General features: G+C 42.3%; 2 protein-coding genes across 2 annotated transcripts in view; both read left to right on the forward strand.

Annotated features, from left to right (window-relative positions):
• The window catches only part of pdxdc1 (pyridoxal-dependent decarboxylase domain containing 1), a 78,332-nt gene that overhangs the window by 45,037 nt on the left and 10,592 nt on the right, over window positions 1-22,703 (forward strand). The window contains exons 13-18 of the mRNA XM_080723950.1: window positions 689-739; window positions 4,577-4,637; window positions 5,627-5,697; window positions 6,709-6,814; window positions 12,767-12,941; window positions 14,894-15,012. Of these exons, the coding sequence (XP_080580076.1) occupies window positions 689-739; window positions 4,577-4,637; window positions 5,627-5,697; window positions 6,709-6,814; window positions 12,767-12,941; window positions 14,894-15,012 (583 nt within the window). The remainder of the gene's footprint in view (window positions 1-688; window positions 740-4,576; window positions 4,638-5,626; window positions 5,698-6,708; window positions 6,815-12,766; window positions 12,942-14,893; window positions 15,013-22,703) is intronic.
• On the forward strand, window positions 18,033-20,021 carry LOC308283511 (signal recognition particle subunit SRP72-like; the record flags this gene model as incomplete). Its single annotated transcript, XM_080723951.1, has 1 exon — window positions 18,033-20,021. One exon carries the CDS (start codon window positions 18,033-18,035, stop codon window positions 20,019-20,021), a length of 1,989 nt encoding a protein of 662 aa, XP_080580077.1.

Below are 22,703 nucleotides of genomic sequence, written 5' to 3' on the forward strand. Positions count from 1 at the left end.
GGCTGAGGTCTTTTAGTATCCAATTCAACTTGTAGGAGTTGAAGCTGAGGTTACATTCAGTCCCACAGATACATATTGTGAAAATAGCTGTAGATCTTCTGGAAAAGCCGGTACCATTTCAATTTAGACCCTCTATAATTGTATACAATAAAATGTATTTTTTCTACTCTCTACCAAATCTTTTTGCCCCAGTTTAATGGCTGTTAGGGATATTTAGATTATCGCGATAATATCGTGAATCCAAATTTTATGGGTCACAATAATCGTCCCATCCCTAATCTCCTGCAGGAGACACGTCTGAAGCCCGTCCTGGACTTAAAAACAGATGACGATGCATTGATTGATTGATTGATTGATTGATTGATAGATGCATTGAAAACTTTATAAAGGAAAATTTACAGTTTCATGACTGTACAGTTCAACTGGTACAAGGTCAACTAAAAGTATACACCCAAACTTTCAAGCTTTTTAAAAAAAACTCATATAACGTTGAACGACAGACAGATAGAACACAGTACTATGTAGAAGATATCATAAAGAACAGTGGTAAAACACAGTGCTAAATAAATGTTTTTTTACATGCATGCCCAAAACAGGTGATTCAAGTGGTTTATGAACTTTATTTTTCATGTATGAATTGGTTATGTTTGAAGCAGAAACAACCATGATCTCTCCTTTCCCCCTCTAGAGCCAACAGCTGCTGGAGGAGCTGAGGACTGTTGCTTCCATCAGAATATCGGTAGGTGATCACGACGTGACCAACAACGAAAAAATAAAATAAAAAACACGCTACTTTGAGAACCAGTGTCTTTAGGGGCGGCAGTGGCTCAGCCCTAGAGTGGCCGACTTAGAACCCAGAAGGTTCCCGAAGGGTTCCCATTTCGATCCCGGGCTCCCCCAGAGTTAGTGTTGAGAGTTAGTGTCAGATGAACCCCTAGCTGCTGAGCAGGTTGGTGCCTTCATGGTTTCCTCTGCCATCGGTGTGTGAATGTGCACAATCTGTAAAGTACCTTGGATACAAAATCGATCGCTTAGTCTTAGAATTTATTTGGAATAAGAAGGTTCCCAGGATTAGTAAAGCCCTTTTGCAACGACTCAGATCTGAGGGAGGATTAGCCTTACCTAACTTTAGGTTTTACTACTGGGCAGCTAACCTTAGAATCTTACAACACTGGCTGATATCAGAGAATTCTCCTTCCTGTCCCATGTGGATTACAATAGAGTCTTCCTCAGTTAGGCCTGCCTCTTTGGCTGCTCTTGTCCATACCCCCATTCGGTTTCCTCTTTCCCCCTACTCAGACGCCACTTTGGTCTACAAGCTCAGTCCTTCTCGGCCCCAATTTCAGCTAATCCCTTATTCCATCCCTCCTTAATTGATAATGCATTTTCTAGGTGGTCAACCCTTGGTATTAATACTCTCAGGGATCTGTACATTGATAAGGTATTTGCCTCTTTTCAGCAGTTATCTGAAAAGTATTCCCTCACTAGCCAACACTTTTTCCGGTACTTGCAGATTCGTAGTTTTGTGCGTGATATTAGCCCTTCATTTCCAGATCTCCCAGAGCCCACTCCAGCTGATTCTTTTTTAACTCCATTATTGAGCACCAAGGGCATAATATCTACTATGTACAGTTGTATTCTATCTCTGCGTCCCACCTCAATACAAAACATTAAAAATAAATGGGAGGAGGATTTGGGCGAGGAAATCTCTGAAGATATTTGGGACGATATTTTGCAACTTGTTCATACTTCCTCTATTTGTGCAAGACACGGATTAATTCAGTGCAAAATTGTCCATCGTGTTCATTTTACTAAAGTAAGGTTATCCAAAATATATGCTGATGTTGATCCCCTGTGTGATAGGTGTCGTTCGGCCCCTGCCACACATGTTCATATGTTTTGGTCCTGTCCTTCCTTACGCAGGTACTGGACTGAGATCTTCGAAACCATCTCAGTGTGTATCGAAGTACCATTTGAACCTAATGCAAAGACGGCTATATTCGGAATCCCTATATTGCCACTCCCGAAATACAAAGCCCACTTGGTGGCTTTTACCACTCTTTTAGCCAGGCGCTTAATTCTGATTAGATGGAAGTCCTCTGCCCCCCCATCCCATCCTCATTGGATTAGGGATACACTCCACTTCATTAAATTAGAAAAAATTAGAAGTACTCTGAGGGGGTCGGTGTCTAAATTTGAGAAAACCTGGGATCCCTTCCTTAGACTGGTTAACAACTTACAGTTCCAGACTGTTCCAGACTAATGCATTTCTACATCTCTTATCTAAGTGGGATGTAATCTCAGATGCAGCTGGGTCCTCCTAGTTTACTTACTATGGGGAAATATGTGTGGGTGCACTGCTTGTTTATCACATATATTGCAGTGTGGGGCGACCAAGCCATGTCTTGTCTTGTCTTGTCCTGTCTTGTCTTGTCTTGTTTTGTCAAGTTTGTCTGTCTCGTGAGTTGTTGTTAATACTTTTTATATTTACATTTTTTCATCTGTCCTATTTGCCTGTTTGTTGTTTAAACTTGAATCAGGGCATATGATCATTAAATGTCATTTCACTGAATGGTACCTCAAGTGCCTTCATTGCTTGTTGCCTATACTATTGCCTTTTTATTTGCCTAATTTTTAGTTTTTTGATTGCTATACTATCATCTTTGGCATTTATATGACTGTCTATTTTTGTTTTTGTTTTGTTTTTTCTATTTGTGATTGGTTCTCATAATATGTGAACAAGTCTTGGTTTTTTGTATGCCCTGAAATTCAAATAAACAAAACTGTGAAAAAAAAAGTACCTTGGATAAAGGCGCCATATGAATGCACCATTTACCATTTTAGCTGCAGTATTCATTTTGACAGCAAATTAAGTTTTAGTCGTAGTTTTTTGAATAAATCTCAATTTAGTTTTGGTCAAATTTTAGCCATCCAAATTTTAGTTGACTAAATCTACAGTTGATTTAATCTCCCTAAAATGTATTTTGATTTATACTTGACTGTGTGCCCAAAAATAGCCCATCCATTGAGCTTGTAGATCGGCTATTTTTTGAGTGTGACACCCGCGTGTCACCAGGCATTAAACGACTTGTGAGTTGGTCTGGATCTCTCCTCCACTAGTCTCTCCCTAACATTATAGTCTAGTCTTTAATTTTGTTGACGGAATTGTCTGTATATTTAGTCACAGTTTTAGTCATCATAACTTAGTTTTTATTTAGTTTCTGTTTTAGTATCCTAATTGACAAATGTGTAAGACAGGGGCCTTCAACAGGGGGTCCGGGACACCTAGGGGGTCCTCAGAGTTACTACAGGGGGTCCTCCAAATCTTTGAGTGATATAAACTTTTTTTTTTTTCTATATTAACCTCGCTTGTAGATCGGCTATTTTCGGCAAAGAGCTTTGACGTAGAGGGGAAAAAGAGCAGACTAAGTACAGAGTGAAAGATCATGTTTATTATGTATTGACGGTTCAAGTGGTTAAATATCTGAAAACACAAATTGACATGAATCCAAAATACACTGATGATTGTGATGTCAAACGTTGAAACTATATGGAATCTATGAACAGGTTGTGGGGGTCCCTGCCACCTCTCAACTAAGGGGACCTTGGCCTGAAAACGTTGAAGACCCCTGGTGTAAGATAGTGTTGGCAGAAAGCAGTCTTTTCTGCAGGTTGTTGAGGTTGAGAACTGAACATTATTTGTATTATTAGACTAGACCTATTTTCACGTCAGTGGAAAAAAGGTAATGGACGGACATTCTGCGCCATAGTTTTTCTTTTAGCAAATAGCAATAGGAATTTGCCAATTAATTGACAAATGTGTAAGATAGTGTTGGTAGAAAGTAGTCTTTTCTGCCTGCCGGTTGGTGAGGTTGAGAACTGAACTTTATTTGTATTTTTATTGGGTATGGCAAGGTATGGCAGTTGCCATATACAGGGTAAAACAAAATAAAATGTACTTCTTAAAATAAATTCATCATGCCTGTTGCTAAGGTATGGTAACATGACTGGTGTCTTCGCGCGAATCGCGCGCGTGCAAGACACCAGTCATGTTGCCATACCCTAGCTTTTGCTGAACTGATGATAGGGCATTCACGAATAGTGATTTTTAGTATTCGAATTATTCTACCTCAAAGTAGTCGAATATTCGACAGGACAGGCCAAACTGTCAAATATTAATTAAGCAAGAAGCGAACATTGTGACAATAGCCGATCTACATGCTCACAACGCCTCGCATATTTTCACAATATTTATCTGCGGAACCGAGTCACAATAAATGTAATAGCTACAATACCAAGTGTTTTCCCCAGTTCAAATATGTTTATTTTGGGGTATAGAGCATATACAAATTCATCCACCAGGGGCATTGACAACTCATTCTTATGACTTCCTATCTAGCCAAGCTTTATAAACTATATATTTATTAAAGAGAAAACAATAAAAACAAATAAAAATAAGCGAATATTCGACTAAGGTGAACAACATTGAATAGTGACTTTATATTCGAATATTTGAATATTTGGTGAATGCCCTAACTGGCGACAATGTTTTTACTTTTTATCTTTTCCCCTCCAGGTAGAAGATGAGCTCACCTCTCCGGTGGTGGTGTTCAGGTTCTCCCAAGACACCAGTGCTGGTGAGACGTTCTCCTTGACAATAGACCGGGAGTCAAACACATTCTGTGCTAGCTATTAATGAATTCATCTTTTAACTTCTGCCAGTGTTTTAGTGTTTTTACCGTCTTTTCCGACGAGCATCGCTCTAACACAGGGATGGGCAACTTTGATGATGGCGAGGGCCACTATATTTCCACCTTCACTCCAGAGGGCCACAATGCACATTGCTACGACCTACTTTGTCATTCTAGTATCTCATATAGCAGATCTACAAGCTCAGCAGATCTAAGTTTTGAGCTTGTAGATCGGCTATTTTTGCTTCTTTTGAATTGGAATCCTGAATTATTTATTGTTATTTCTTAATTGGAATCATGAAATGTAACATTTTGATTCAATTTCAAATGCATTTAGTTATATACTCAAACAAATATATTTTAATACTACTATACTAGTCATTAAGCTACTAATATAGACTGACGGAATTAAAGCAGGTCATGTTTGGAATTATAACAGCTGAAATCAGTAATATATTCAGTATTCTGATATTAACCTGCGGGCCGCATTAAGTGAAGGTGGGGACCGCATGTGGCCCCCGGGCCGCCAGTTGCCCATGTATGCTCTAACAGTACAGAACGGTGATATTAATGCGCTCAATTAATAAAGACCAAAAGACGGAGATCTTCATCTATGGCACAAAAGTGCCTACTTTTGAAAAGACAGATCTGTAATCCTGGGCTCTGCTCTCCCTCTGCCACATGGGGAGAGCCCCGAACTGAGCTCATGCTTCTTTCAGTGCATGAGTGAGCAGGCCACTTCTTATCACCTGACGGGGGAGCTTCCCCGGTTGGACATAGCACGTGGAAAGAACACGTTATTCCAACCAGTTCATTCCAACTGAATAATCATTTTGAATAATTAATACTTTTCTTTTTTTTTTCTTTTTTTTCTATTGCTACCTTTTACTCGTAACAGTTTTTTACAATGTGTCATTGATGCTTGTCCTCTCCAGAGTGGAGTCAGGGTTCTATGGAGAGCTACTGCACTGGGGACAGAGAGGTGCTGGACACCTTGAACACATGGGTGAGTCCTGTGCAGTGTTGGTCTGGTCCATTGGTGGAAAGTATAGGGATAGGGATACTGGTAAAGTAAGTACAGTACTTAAAGGAGAAGACCACCCATTTTCAATATTGAACTATGTCATTAACCCATTTAGTGCTCCAGACATGAACGGGTTAAATGTCTAGCGTGCCGCTCACAGGCTCCTATACGCATCCATTGTCTTATTTTGAAGGCCAGAAGTCCATTGCGTAAACACTTCCGGGTTGACGTCATGACGTCATTCAACGGGAGCGGTCGTCATCCCATGCCGATCCTAAAATGGCCGATCGATGCCTTTGTTATTATGTTTTTGTAGCAAGAATCTAATGCCATCCTTGGCTTTAAAAGTGTTGTTTGGAGATAATGGACATTAAAGATGAGATCGGCCGTTGGCCTCCATGTTATGGGATTACTATTTTGTGCACGTGGATCCGTGATGATGATGAATCGGCGAGGCCGATCGTGCCCAGACCTTCCGCCGGTTTATAGGGTAAGAACGCCAGCGTTACTCTATATACAGTATTTTTCGCGAGTATACTCGGGATCGGCACTCTAAATACTTGAGTATTTTTCAGGAGTATACTCGGGATCGGCTAGAAATGAGTTAATATACCTTAGAGGAGTTGTGTGTAAATAAATACAAAAAAGTTCCCCCTCTTCTGTGTTGCCTAGAACTGGAGGATTGATATTGGTGTTTGTATTGCAAATCACAACGTGATGACATTACAACGTTGTACTTTACAATACAAACCCCCAAATCAATCCTCCAGTTCTAGGCAACACAGAAGAGGGGGAACTTTTTTATTTATTTCCACACAACTCCTCTAAGGTATATTAATTACATAGTTCAAAATTGAAAATGGGTGGTCTTCCCCTTAAGTATAATTTTGAGGTATTTATACAGTATTTGAGTACTTCCACTCACACAATGTGTGTGTGTGTGTGTGTGTGTGTGTGTGTGTGTGTGTGTGTGTGTGTGTGGTGCGTATATAGCTGGGAGAGCAGCTGATTGGTCAGGTGCCCAGCAGTGGGGTGGACGTGGTTCAACTGGAGGATGAGGGCGCCTGCATTCGCTTCAGACCACTGATGACCGCTGCAGGTATGAGCACTAGTCTCCAACACTAGCAGGGGTTCCCAAACGTTTCAGGCCGCGACCCCCAAAATAATCATATTTTAACCCATTTAGGCCTGAACACATTATGACGCAATATTTTATGCTTTAAATATAAAAAAAGAGCAGATATACAAGCTCACAGCGCGGCACCGAGTTAGAGCCCTGCAGCGGGAGCGCACTCCCGCGGGACCTGCAGGACCCGTCACCATGTATTGCGGCGCGGGCGGTAGTTTAATCCCTGCGGGAGGGGACGGGCGGTCAAAATAAACTCGGCGGCGCCGCAAAATCCCGCACTCTCCCGCAATAAGCTTTTATCTATACTTTTAGCAAGATGTGAATATGTAGAGAATCAATGTAACTTCCCCTGCTGAGCGCCTGAGGAGAACGCATGGACCTACAGCACGTGGAATTTCTCTTTCTCTCTCTCTCGCTCTAACCCCCCCTCCCTCCCTCCCTCCCTCCCTCTCTCGTCTGTTAACGGCTAACCGGTGGGCAGATATTTGCGGCGGCATTGTCGCTCACTATTTAGCCTAAATAACAACTATTTATTATAATATAGTCCCATCGCCTATGTCCAATCGCAATATAAACACTTTACCTCTGTTAACAACCTCACAAATGCTCCTCTCTCGCGCACGTAGCCTTCACTAGTCCTGTTGGTTTTGGATCTCAATGGATTATACAAACGTCAACGTGCCTTCTTTAGCAAGTCAAGATGTGAATAGAGAACGCAATTCTCCCTGCTGAGTGAGGACAACGCACCCACATTGATACAGTACGTGGACTGCGTCTCTCTTTCTCTCCGCCAAGTTCTCTCTCTCTCTCTCTCTCGCCTCTTGCTTTTGGATCTCATTTCAATGTGCCTTCTTGGGAGGGAGGCTGTTGGACGTTCTGCGGTAATGTGCGCCGCGGGAGTCCGCGGGTCAAAATTCACATAATTTGTTTGTCGCGGGTGGGAGCGGCGGAGAGGAATTGTCTGCGGGCGGTCAAAAATAAAATCATTGCGGCGGCGGGCGGGAGTGGTCAGAAATGATGCGGGAGCGGGCGGGATCAAAAAATCAGTCCCGCGCAGACCTCTACACCGAGTGCCGCGCTGCGAGCTTGTAGATCTGCTATTTTTGAAAAATCGTGAAAATTAGAATTTTGACCCGATTCTATAAGTGTCTTTTGAATCCTTCTAAGATTTTTGGGGAAAAAAAAAACTATGTTTCTATGTCAGCAATCTGGCCAGCCATCGTCAAAGCAAAGGTCCTTTTCACTTAACTGGAGCTCAGTTAGTCTGTTCTTGAGAGACTACTATGTCAGTGGTGCTCAAACCTTTTCATGTGAAGGACCCCCAAAATGATATTTATTTGGCCACGGACCCCCATTTCAAAATATCTAGTTCCAGGGACCACCCAGAAGCAAAATTTTAGTTACAAATGTTCGCTTTGAAAATACATATAAGATTTGCACACATTTTCACGACTTTTTCAAAAATAGCAGATCTACAAGCTCGCAGCGCGGCACTCGGTGCCGCGCTGTGAGCTTGTATATCTGCTATTTTTCACTGGTTAAAGCATTCAATAATTCTAGGCCTAAATGGTTTAACTGGGGACCCCCCACACTGATGAGCACTAAGAGTTGAGGCATTACATTTTGTATAACACGGTTCTATTGTGATAGACGATAGCCGATCTACTTGCATAGCCGATCTACAACAACGAGGCATTGTGAGCATGTAGATCTGTTATTTTCACAATTTCTACCTCTAATATTTAATAATTTGGCCAATGTTTAATTTGTCATTTTAGAGGTCTTAAAAAGTCCTTTAATTGTCACTTTAGAAATGTGTAGATACCCTCTATAGTCTATACACTTAAACGTTATGTTGGTTTGTTTACTGTTGAGTTAGAAAACAATGTTACACATTAAGCTAATCATCTGGGGACCCCCCCCAAAATAATTTGGGGATCGTTCTTATCGTTTATAATAATCGTTCTTATCGTTTATATCATTATAAAAAAACAAAAAACACTCACAATAATTGTATCATGGAGATTTAAATTCATCGTGGAATTATCCTCCGTCATGCACTGGGATCAATTCACCTTTTATTTGCCGAGCTGCAAATCCGGTATCATTTAAACCCCCTTACCTATAAATGGTAAATTGGACCTGGAAATGACGTGCTTGATACAGTCTTTTTTTTTCACTATATACCATCTCTTTGCCTAAAATCATAGCCGATCTACAAGCTCACAACACGTTGTGTGCTTGTAGATTGTCTATTTTTTGGCAAATGTTTTCGGATGTTGGGGATATTTTGATTATCGCAATAATATCGTAAATTGTAATTTCTTTGGTCACAATGATCGTGATTTCGTCCGAATATCGCAGCGTATTTTGGAAAACGTAACAAAAAAAAAAAAAACTCACATTATGTCAATTGTTTGCACACTGCCACACGTTATTTTGTGTGTATTCATTTTTTTGGACCAGAGTAGATTTTTTTTCCCTTTTTTTGTGTGTGTGCATGTGTGCGAGAGAAATCAGACTGCGAGCATCTTTGGCTCGCAGAAAAAAAGAAAATAAAAACGTTTAGGCTAATATTATGTGTCTCCACTCTCCAGTATTGCAAAGGATCATGGGACATCCTAAAAAATGGTCGGGATATGCTAAATGGTCGGGATATGCCGCAGCACTGCATATTGTTGGATGCAATGTCTGAAATGAGCCCTCCTGCTTGATGACGAGGCTACATGTTTTCGTTCTCCGAAAACATTGCACCGAATATAAATAATACGGAATTCGGACTCACTGTGCAAGGATGTTGTGCGAGACAATGTTTTTTATGCCGATTTCCAAAACGCTAAGTAAAACGCAGCAGTGTGCAACTAGCTTAACCCATTTAGAACGGGTACACATTTTGTGTATCATTATTTTATGCTTTAACTATTGAAAAATAGCAGATATACAAGCTCACAGCGCGGCACCGAGTGCCGCGCTGCGAGCTTGTAGATCTGCTATTTTTGAAAATTCGTGAAAATTTGAATTTTGACCCGATTCTATAAGTGTCTTTTGAATCCTTCTAAGGGTTTTTTTTTTTTTTTTAAACCCATGTTTCTATGTCAGCAATCTGGCCAGCCATCGTCAAAGAAAAGGTCCTTTTCACTTAAATGGAGCTCAGTTGGTCTGTTCTTGAGAGACTACTATGTCAGTGGTGCTCAAACCTTTTCATGTGAAGGACCCCCAAAATGATATTTATTTGGCCACGGACCCCCATTTCAAAATATCTAGTTCCAGGGACCACCCAGAAGCAAAATTTTAGTTACAAATGTTCGCTTTGAAAATACATATAAGATTTGCACACATTTTCACGACTTTTTCAAAAATAGCAGATCTACAAGCTTGCAGCGCGGCACTCGGTGCCGCGCTGTGAGCTTGTATATCTGCTATTTAATTCTAGGCCTAAATGGGTTAACTGGGGACCCCCCACACTGATGAGCACTAAGAGTTGAGGCATTACATTTTGTATAACACGGTTCTATTGTGATAGCCGATAGCCGATCTACATGCATAGCCGATCTACAACAACGAGGCGTTGTGAGCATGTAGATCTGCTATTTTCACAATTTCTACCTCTAATATTTAATAATTTGGCCAATGTTTAATTTGTCATTTTAGAGGTCTTAAAAAGTCCTTGAATTGTCACCTTAGAAATGTGTAGATACCCTCTATAGTCTATACACTTAAACGTGATGTTGGTTTGTTTACTGTTGAGTTAGAAAACAATGTTACACATTAAGCCAATCATCTGGGGACCCCCCCGAAATAATTTAGGGATCGTTCTTATCGTTTAAAATAATCGTTCTTATCGTTTATATCATTATAAAAAAACAAAAAACACTCACAATAATTGTATCATGGAGATTTAAATTCATCGTGGAATTATCCTCCGTCATGCACTGGGATCAATTCACCTTTTATTTGCCGAGCTGCAAATCCGGTATCATTTAAACCCCCTTACCTATAAATGGTAAATTGGACCTGTAAATGACGTGCTTGATACAGTCTTTTTTTTTCACTATATACCATCTCTTTGCCTAAAATCATAGCCGATCTACAAGCTCACAACACGTTGTGTGCTTGTAGATTGTCTATTTTTGGCAAATGTTTTCCGCCCCAGGATAATGGATGTTGGGGATGTTTTGATTATCGCAATAATATCGTAAATTGTAATTTCTTTGGTCACAATGATCGTGATTTTGTCCGAATATCGCAGCGTATTTTGGAAAACGTAACAAAAAAAAAAAACCCTCACATTATGTCAAATGTTTGCACACTGCCACACGTTATTTCTTGCGTATTCATTTTTTTGGACCAGAGTAGATTTTTTTTCCTTTTTTTGTGTGTGTGCATGTGTGCGAGAGAAATCAGACTGCGAGCCACTGTACAGCATCTTTGGCTCGCAGGAAAAACAAACAAAAAAAAAAAAAAACGTTTAGGCTAATATATGTGTCTCCACTCTCCAGTATTGCAAAGGATCATGGGACATCCTAAAAAATGGTCGGGATATGCCGCAGCACTGCATATTGTTGGATACAATGTCTGAAATGAGCCCTCCTGCTTGATGACAAGGCTACATGTTTTCGTTCTCCGAAAACATTGCACCGAATATAAAATAATACACATCGGACTCACTGTGCAAGGATGTTGTGCGAGACAATGTTTGTTATGCCGATTTCCAAAACGCTAAGTAAAACGCAGCAGTGTGCAACTAGCTTAACCCATTTAGAACGGGTACACATTTTGTGTATCATTATTTTATGCTTTAACTATTGAAAAATAGCAGATATACAAGCTCACAGCGCGGCACCGAGTGCCGCGCTGCGAGCTTGTAGATCTGCTATTTTTGAAAATTCGTGAAAATTTGAATTTTGACCCGATTCTATAAGTGTCTTTTGAATCCTTCTAAGGGTTTTTTTTTCTAAAAACCCATGTTTCTATGTCAGCAATCTGGCCAGCCATCGTCAAAGAAAAGGTCCTTTTCACTTAAATGGAGCTCAGTTGGTCTGTTCTTGAGAGACTACTATGTCAATGGTTCTCAAACCTTTTCATGTGAAGGACCCCCAAAATGATATGTATTTGGCCAAGGACCCCCATCTCAAAATATTGTATCGGGGACCCCCCAGAACAAAAATATTTGAGTTACAAATGTTCACTTTAAAAATGAGATATTCGAATATTTGCAAAAATAGCAGATCTACAAGCTCACAGCGCGGCACTCGGTGCCGCGCTGTGAGCTTGTATATCTGCTGTTTTTCAATAGTTAAAGCAGTCAATAATCCTAGGCCTAAATGGGTTAACTGTAGGGGTGTAACGATAGTAACTGTATCGAAATATCGTTTTTAACTTAAAAAATCGAAGTATATCGAAATGAAAACAGCTAAAATCGAATCGTATCGTTTTATTTTGTATCGTATCGAATCGGCAGTGCAAATAATCGATTGTATCGATACTACCTACTTGGGCATTGTATTTAGCATTTTTAAGAAGAAAAAACTAAAAGGAGGAGTTTAATTACTTTTCCTTTCCATATAGCTACACTGGTCTATCGATAAATGTGTGTAATCTCTGGGTTCATGTCAAGGTGCAGGTTTGTCAATATACAATGTCCATGTATTTGGCAGATAATCACTGTGTTTACTTATTTATATCCATAATAATACATGTTTCCCTTAAAAACCTGCACTATCCACACCTTTCACACAGATGTAATTTCTTTGCAAAATAGTTACTATATCGATTTTAAATCATTGAATCGAATGATATCGTATTGCCATGAATGAACCAATATCGTCCATGTATCGTATCGTCAACCATGTATCGTGATATGTATCGAATCGCTATTAAAATGTATCGTTACACCCCTAGTTAACTGTGTCTGTCCCACAGCGCTGGGGACAGAGTCCAGGGACGTGGGGACTCTGGTGCAGGCGGTGTGTGAGCTGGTGCCCGTGCTGAGCGCCACCCTGCGTCTCAGGCAGGACTTCAGGGAGGAGGTGCATCGCCACGGCCCCTCGCTGCGCTACGTGGAGGACCTGGGCTGGCCCGGCCTGGGAGCCCTACGGTAAGCAAATAATGGAACCCACGCTGGGTTCAGTGAGATAAGTGGGGCACCTCCGGGTAAGACCTGCATAGGGCTGTCACGATATGAAATTTTACATGACCATTAATTGTCACTCAAATAATTGGCGATTAACGATTTAATTGTGTTTTTGTCGTTGATAATTACATTTCTGTTTGGCTTTTAGGCTTTGAAGTTGTACATGGTAGATATGACACATAACCTAAACATACAAAGAAATTACTGACATATTTGACAACTTACTACTTAAAAAATAACTTTGATTGTGGAAATAGCCGATCTACAAGCTCACAACGCGTCGCGATGTGAGCTTGTAGATCGGCTATTTCCACTATTTTGGACATTTTGACGATTATGACAAAATAATTGTGATAATGTCAAATAATCACAATTAGACGATTATGTAATAATTGTGACAGCCCTAGACCTGCATTCCCTGGAATTATTTTATACTTCATCTATTGAAAAATTACACAAGAGGGTGTGCATGTATCGTAATTATTAAATAATTACGATACATGCACACCCTCTCGTGTAATATTGCTGTTATACAACTGTTGCCCTAAAAAAGTCACGTCAACTTCATTTCATTGTATTTAAGATATGCGATAGGAATTTGTAATTTTTTAATGCCACATTTAGCTACTATGTCCCTGAACGTCACATGAAAACCACTAGCCTAGCCGCCTAGCATAGTGTGGGGAGTGAAGAGCGCATGCTCTCTTTCGTGACCAACGCAGCTGATTTCTTTATTTGATGAGACCGTGCAGTAGTGCTGATTACATGCACGGTTGGAGAGCTTGTTTTTCATTGAGAGCCCGAGTACCTGTTGTATAATAGAAGATATACAAGCTCAGATATAGATATTCAAGCTTGTAGATCTGCTATTTTTGAAAAATCGTGAAAAAGTGTGCAAATCTTTGAATATATCATTTTCAAAGCAAACCTTTGTTACTCAAATCTTTGCTACTGGGGGTCCCTGGAACAACATGTTTTCAGATGGGGGTCCCCGGCCAAATACATGTAATTTTGGGGGGGTCCTTGACATAACAAAGTTTGAGAACCACTGACATAGAAACATTTTTTTTAACCTTTGCAAGACAAGACATTTATAGAATCCTGTCAAAAATATTCAAAGGCTGGCATAAATGTTCACGATTTTTCAAAAATAGCAGATCTACAAGCTCGAGGTGAGCTTGTAGATCTGCTTTTTTTTTCAATAGTTAAAGCAACAAGGGTTCATATTTTAGATTGTAACTAGAGAAAAGAAAAGATGAGAGTTAAAATGTTTTCATTTACTGCTTTCTATCGTTTTAACCATTTTAATGATTTGGATTTCAGTGGTTGGGGCATGCGTACAAGTGGCTAAATATCTTCTTTTTAGACACAATAAGCCCTTTCCCAAGATGCACCATAATCCTTCATGGTTGGATGTGACTTATGGGGGCTAGTCGTGTTACTGTAAATCGCAATGGGGCTGTTAAGTATGACATCATTTTGTAGGCAGAGGAGAATTTCTGCCCCCAGTTTCCGTGAATCTTTTTACTATTTTTACTATTTACACATTTTCTTCTCTTTGTTGTTGAAAGGAAAGTGTTAGAATTATACTTTAGTCGTTATTCTTTAGTCGTTGTTTTTTGAAATAGCGAGGGACAGAAAATGCTCTGGGGGCAGATTCTCCTCTGCCTACAAAATGATGTCACGGCTTAAAAGCAGGATAAATAAATTGCGGGCTTATTGTGTCTAAAAATACATATTTAGCCACTTGTACGCATGTCGCATGCCCCCAACCACTGAAATCAAAATCGCTAAAATGATAAAAAGCAGTGAATTAAAACCTTTTAACACTCATTTGTTGTAAAGAAAACTAAAACAAAGTTGTCCTTTAAAGAGGTTAAAAGAGTGTAACATTACTGTGATGTGTTGATGTGTAGGTACGAGCCCCAGGCAGACAGCATGGATGAGAGTAAGACCCAGCAGCAGGTGGAACACATCAACAGTGAGCTGCTGAGGAAACTCCAAGAGCTGGACGCTGACCTCACCTTCTCCTCTGGTGAGTCTGGAGACCCTGCTCCACACACTGGGAGATCTCACCACAGGGACGTGCTGGGCCCCTGATTCAGTCCGGGAAAAAGAGTTGGAGAGGCCCTCATTGCGTGCTATCCACAAGTTTCCCCGGGGGTTTACTGGAGACTATCAGGACCAAACTTCCGGGTTTAACAGCAGACATACAAGCTCAAGTCGCGTCGCAGATGCAACCCGTTGTGAGCTTGTAAATCGGCGGCGGAACCTCGATGCAGACGTTTGCGCAATGCACTATGGGGCGTTGGAAACTCGTGGATAGAGAGAGATCTCTATCTATAGCGCTGCTGAATTGTGACAAAGTGACAAGCCAGTGGGCCAGTTACATGTGTTATATTTTGTTGTTGTCGGTGGAAAGTTGGAAACCTTATATGTCCAAAACCGTTTGTTTTGTATTCATCATTTTAAAAATGATTTAAACTAGTGAAAACAGCCGATCTACAAGCACACAACGCCTCGCTGTTTTGTATTTATCATTTTAAAAACGATTTAAACTAGTGAAAACAGCCGATCTACAAGGACATGTGTGCTTGTAGATCTGCTGTTTTCACTACTTTTGTGCGACGGCCTTGTATGATGAAGTAGGGCTTTACTTTGCGAGAAAAATTATACCTTTGAAACTTGGAGATACGAGGTTTCTGCCCGACAGTGACAATTTACTTTGTTGGCCGCCCAGCCCCCAAAATGGAACAAAGGACGACATTTTATTTGAATTTTTTTCCTAATGGCCGGCCTGGACCGGCCCGGGAATGAACCGGCCTTTCGGGAGTTGTCCCGCTTTTCCCAATGGCCAGCACGTCCCTGTCTCACCATACCATATGGGTAGCTCACCATGCGATATCTGTGGCGATATGTGGCCCTCGATAACCATAATATCACGATATCTGCGATACTCGATATATTGCAAGACATCTCATCAACGACATCACAATGTAACTGAAAAAGAAAAAGGTTTTTACCACGTGTGTGTCTGTATGTTTGCACACGGTTCATGCCTAAATATGGACATGACTGATGTCAAAGTGCTGATGACATAGATCAGGGGTTCTCAAACCACAATGAGGGAATGTGTTATTAGGATGAGGGAGATTTTTGCTGACCCAAATATTTATTTTTTTGTTGCCAATGCGTGACCCCACTTTGGGTCCCGACCCATAGTTTGAGAACCGCTGACATAGATGACCGCAGGCATGCAAACTTGTAGCTTTTCGGCGAAAATCGCCGTTTTGAATCCAAATTGGTCATTTGTGTGAATCGTGCAGATTCGTTAAAAAAACTGTTTAGGGGGGTGGGGGGGTGTCGTATCGTCAGAGCAGCAGTGAGAAGAGGAGCGTTTATTTCTTATTCTCTACTCCGTCCGTTTTGTCAGTACAATTGTGTTGAAGGTGGATGGGGAAGTGGGTCGTTTTATTTTTTAACAAATCAAGCGCTCCCTTCTCTTGCACGCGACGTCAACTGCAGGCAGCGCTCAGTCAGAATGAGCCCAGCCAGCCACTGTACTGCGAGCCACAGAGCAGAGCGCTCAAACTCAAAGCTTGCAAAGTTGCTGTAGTGTGGTCGTGTAGTACTGTAGTTGTGGAGTGACTGTGGACTTATGGTTTTTGATTCGCTTCCATCGCGGTTGTGCGCTATTCTGCATCGATGTGTGACGTTATATAATCGATTGTAGCTTTGTTGATTTCACTCGACGATGATGCGCTAGCTACATGCTAACGCTAGTGCAGTGACTTGGGAGCGTTTCGCTGTTATGCCTCCGTTCTTTCTGCCTACAGAATGACGCTGAGACTAGTCACAAAAAGTCTCTCAAGAACAGACTGAGCTCGAGTTACAAGTGAAAAGGATCAACCTTTTCTTTGACTTTGACGATGGCTAGATTGCAAAAAGTCAGCCAGGAGAATCCACTAAATAAATCATCTGTCATTTACAACACTGTTTCCCAAACCCTGGGTCGGGACCCATTTGTGGGTCGTTGACACATTTTTATGGGTCCCTTCATTTTTGGTTTTCTACATTTCGTTTTTAATTACAAAAAAACAATTACAAAACATTCCCTCCCCAAAAAGCTAAACATTTCATGATTACAATAAATAAATAATAATAATTCAAATTTCATGAATAAATAAAATACAAATGATCAAAGAAATTAACTTAGAAAACAAATAGGCCTTTTTAAGAAGTAGTGAAAATAGCCGATCTACAAGCTCACAGTGTGCATTGTGTCTGTCTATGCCTATAGACAAGTCCCTAAATATTAGGATACTCCTATAACTATATATGTAGGCTATATTATATTCTTATTGTAGACTTAATTTTCTTTATTATATCTAGAACAATCGGTGGTAGGCAACAAGTCCAATTTTTCTTTGTGCAAATTCACTCGACCCGTTCCGAAAAGGTCAAAAATTTCGCGCCGCGATGTGCGCGGCGCACATTTTAACTCCTGAAAATGTGTCACCTTTTTCACCTTGGGGCTGTTTGCATGTCTGTGACTGACATCATAGACTGGCCTCCAAGTATTTCTAATAAGCGGTACTGGACTAGTATTTAAAATAGTGACCGAGAGAGAGAAGAGCAAAGGGTGTCAGAGAGAGACGGAGAGAGATTTATGTTAAAATACCTCAGATAGTAGCAGTAAAACCCCTTTGTGCACAGCCTATTTTTGTTGACATGGAAACAAAGGAAAATAAACAGTGTCTGATGAATGGCCATGACGGTGGTGACACATATGTAAATGTTCTTGTTGATCACCATGGCTACTCAACATGCTTGAGTGAGTCACTCCATATTGCTGATCTTAAACTCTGTATATAGAACTTAGGTCACTGTCACATCCGAGTCTGACCGCCATATATGTGGATGGCTGACACGGTCTGACATCATCTGACATCATTGTGATGTCATTTCCATACCTGCCAGACAGTATGTATAAGAATCACAGTCTCGTTTCAAAATCAGCAGTTGGGACTCAGTGTTGCAACGATACAGTGAAACATGGTGAATGCGGGAAGCTCTGTGGCCTCGCTTTGGACCGAGGTGAACCGCTGTGGGCAGACAGGAGACTACACCCGGGCCATCAACTCTATCAACACCATTCTGGAGGAGTTTCAGGATGACTTGACAGCCCTTCACTGTAAGATCGTGTGTCTCATCCAAAATGGCCAATTCACGGAGGCATTGGATGTCATAAACGCCCACTCGGAGGTCTTTTCCGGCGACGCCGTTGTTTTCGAGAAGAGTTACTGCGAGTACCGGCTGAACAGAGTGGAAAGTGCCCTGGAGACCATCGAAGGTGCCTCTGAGCAGACTGACAAGTTGAAGGAGCTCTATGGCCAGGTTCTGTACAGACTGGAGCGCTATGAGGAATGCAAGGCTGTGTACACGGACCTGATCAGGAACTCCCTGGATAAATACGAGGAGAAGAGGAAGACCAACCTGGCTGCCGTAGTCGCCGCTCTGAGTCAGTGGGAGGAGAACAAAGACTCGCTGGACGATCTTGGCCTGCCTGAAACCACATACGAGCTTTGCTACAACGCTGCCTGCACCCTTATTGGCCAAGGTCAGCTTACGGAGGCCCTCGATAAACTCCGGCAAGCGGAAGAGCTACGTAGAGCTTCCTTGAGTGAAGATTCGGATGTGACCGAGGAGGACATGGAGTCCAAGCTGGCCGTCATCCACTCACAGATGGCCTACATCATGCAGTTACAAGGCCGGCCAGAGGAGGCTCTGCAGCTCTACAACCAGGTCATCAAGCTCAAGCCGTTGGATGTGGGGCTGCTCGCCGTGACGGCCAACAACATCGTCTCGATAAACAAGGACCAAAGCGTGTTCGACTCGAAGAAGAAGGTGAAGCTGACGAACGCTGACGGCGTGGAGCACAAGCTGACCAAGAAGCAGCTGCAGGCGATAGATTTCAACAAAGCACTCCTGGCCATGTACAGCAACCAGGACGAACAGTGCAGGACACTGACGTCCAGCCTCCAGACGCAGAACCCGGGTCACCCCCGGCCCGTGCTGATCCAGGCGGCCCAGCTGTGCAGGCAGAAACAGCACAGCGAGGCCACCGAGCTGCTGCATCAGTTCTCCCGTCAACATCCGAAGACGGGAGCCAGCATTGAACTGACGATAGCACAGCTCTACCTGATCCAAGGGCACGTTTCAAAAGCGTGTGACGTCCTGCGGTCAATCGACGACTTCAAGCACAAACCTGGAATGGTTTCGGCCCTGGTGGCGCTGTACGCCCGCGAGGAGGACGTCGACGGCGCCGTCGACGTCTTCAGCCAAGCTCTTCGGCACTACCAAGCCGAGCAGCCCGGATCCCCGTCGCACCTGGCGATCGTGCGGGCGGCCGCCGATTTCAAGTTGAAGTACGGACGGAAAAAAGAAGCCATCGGTGATCTGGAGCTGCTTTGGAAGCAAAGCCCCAGCGACGTGCGCACGTTGGCCCAGCTCATCCTGGCCTATGCCTTGGTGGACACGGACAAAGCCAAGTCCCTGAGCGAGCACCTGCCGTCCCCGGACGCCATGGCCTTCAACGTGGACGTGGACGAGCTGGAGAAGTCGCACGGCGGCGCCAACTACATCAGGAAGAAGACCGCCAAGGTCGCAGGAGAAACCCCGGTCAAGGAGCGGCGGCAAGGCCACGGCACCGTCAAAAAGGCGAGGAAGAAGAAAAAGAAAGGCAAGTTGCCCAAGAACTATGACCCCACCGTGATCCCTGACCCTGAGAGATGGCTGCCCCTGAGGGAGCGCTCCTCCTACCGGGGCAAGAAGGGCAAGAAGCAGCAGGAGGGGGGGGTGGGCCGAGGAACGCAGGGGGCATCGGCAGCGGAGTGTGACAAGCTGGATGCCAGCAAGACGGCTAGCAGCCCCCCGACGTCTCCTAAACCAGGAGAGAAAAAACATCCAGCCGCCTCAGGGGCTTCCCGAAACAAGAGGGGACCCCAAAAGAAGAAGAAAGGAGGCGGGAAAGGAGGCTGGTGAGCTGCAGGCACAAGGCCATACTAGAAGAGAGGGGTCCGGGACCCCTAGGGGGTCCTCAGAGTTACTACAGGGGTCCTCCAAATCTTCCAATCCTTTTACTGTAGCCAAAAAATAGCAGATCTACAAGCTCACAACGCCTCGCGCTGCAAGGCGTTGTGAGCTTGTAGATTGGCTATAGGATTGGTTTAGAGGGGAAAAAGAGCAGGCTAAGTACAGAGTGAAAGGTCAAGTTTATTAGGTATTGACGGCTCAAGTGGTTAAATATCTGAAAACACAAATTGACATGAATCCAAAATACACTGGTGATTGTGCTGTCAAACGATGAAACCATATGGAATCTATGAACAGGTTGTGGGGGTCCCTGCTTCATCTCTCTCTCTCAACTAAGTGGTCCTTGGCCTGAAAACGTTGAAGACCCCTGGGGTAGGATCAATCTGAGCCAGAGTCATGCATTGATAGAGTGACAGTCCAATAGACTTGTGTTGTTAATAATAATAATAATGATGAATTGCATTTTTATAGCGCTTTTCTAAGCAAGTTGCGAACTCAAAGCGCTTACAGTGGTTCATTCATTCATACATTGGGAGGTGAAGCGGCGAACAGTCAACGCCAGCGTCCTCACTTCCCACATTCACACAGAAGAAATAAATCACACCCAGTGTGAAAGGAGCAGTGCTTTTTACGAGTTAAATCAAAACGAGTTAACAAATAATGTATTATCTTACAATACTTGGTTTGGATTTAGAATGTGTTTTGATGTGCTCAAAGAACAAGCATAGCGTTGGTGTCGGGCAGAAATCCTTGTAGCTCCGCATTTAAAGGAGTAGTTCACCCCCAAAATAACTTTTTTCCTATTGATTACTCATGCCATGGAGACTTGAGTTCAATAATATTTTTTGTGTGTTGTCGCATTCCTAAGACAATAATTTGATTACAATGAATTTACCCCCATTGATTTCCGGATGGGGAACCGAATGCATTTGGGTCCCCATCTGGAATCAATGGGGCTAAATTTACTATAATCATAGTTTTGTCTTAGGAATGCGACAAATACCAAAAAATATTATTGAACTCAAGTCTCCATGGTATGAGTAATCAATAGAAGAAAAGTCATTTTGGGGGTGAACTACTCCTTTAAGCTTTGTAATGTTTTTGAGCGGTGCCAATTGCTCCTACATCTGGCTTTGTCTGTATGCATCCCTCACTTGGCTAATGCATTTAACTGCTCCTTTCACACTGGGTGTGATTTATTTTCATAAATGAATGCCCTACTTCACATTACAAGAGTGTCACACAGAAAAGTTGCAAAAATAGAAGATCTACTGACCTTGTAGATCTGCTACTTTTGAATCATGTGGAGGTTAATGCTTGCCATCTCTGCATGTGTATATGCCACCCATGTCCAGAATCTGATCAACTTCAAACTCATTATGCTTATCTATCGCCCAGGGAGTGTGAAGTAGGGCATTCACGAATAGTGATTTTTTTAGTATTCAAATTTTTCGACCTCAATTAAGTATTCGAATAGTCGAATATTCGACAGGACTGGCCAAACTGTCAAATATTAATTAAGCAAGAGGCGAACATTGTGAAAATAGCCGATCTACATGCTCACAACGTGGGCCAATGTGACCCTGGGTGTGCTTTGTGCAAAGATGTAGACCAAGCTCTGGCCAATGTGATCCTGGGTGTACAATAAAACAATCAAGTTGTTGAAGCTTAGCTCCTTCCAGAAGTATAGCTAAAAGAAAATAACAAAAAATTACAGATAAAGTGCAAAGTATAAAACAGGGCATAAATGGTCAATATAGGCTGTAAGCAAACCAGCCATATTGGGGGGAAATGGGCTGCTTCCTTACTTCCTTCACAGATTTCACCAATGATACTAATTCTGTTCCATTCAGGTCAAACAGGTGTCAGGGTGGTTGCGACCGCAGGGAGCAGTTAAGTGTGAAAACCTGCAGCAATTGTGTCACACTGTAACTCTTGCCTGTAACGGCACACACACACACAGACAGACAGACAGAGACACACACACACACACGCACGCACGCACACCCGCACACACACACACACACACACACACACACACACACACACACACACACACACACACACACACACACACACACACACACAGAGAGATCAGCTCAATTGATGTCCAGCACACCTGAAACTCTGATCAGTTTGGCTGAGTGTCTCAAAGTGTCCAGATCTCCTCTGCCCTTTTCCTCCTCACTGTGCTTTGAAGAGCCTTTGCTTGTAAGTTTACATGCAATTATGCTCACCTGAAAAAAAAATGAAAAAAATGTATGACAACCGCTGACTTATGCTACACTAAATGTAACAGAGTCTTCATTAGAATCATTGGTAACACCTGTGAAGGAAGTAAGGGAGGAGCCCAATTTCTTTCCAATGGGGCTGTTAAGTATGACATCATTTTGTAGGCAGAGGAGAATTTCTGCCCCCAGTTTCCGTGAATCTTTTTACTATTTTTACTATTTACACATTTTTCTTCTCTTTGTTGTTGAAAGGAAAGTGTTAGAATTATACTTTAGTCGTTATTTTTGTCTCGGATCTGTTGAAATAGCGAGGGACAGAAAATGCTCTGGGGGCAGAGTTCTCCTCTGCCTACAAAATGATGTCACGGCTTAAAAGCCCCATAATGGCTGCTGAGCCCAT

Source organism: Nannobrachium achirus (genome assembly GCF_963921795.1).
Source record: "Nannobrachium achirus genome assembly, chromosome: 4".
Lineage (NCBI taxonomy): Eukaryota > Metazoa > Chordata > Actinopteri > Myctophiformes > Myctophidae > Nannobrachium > Nannobrachium achirus.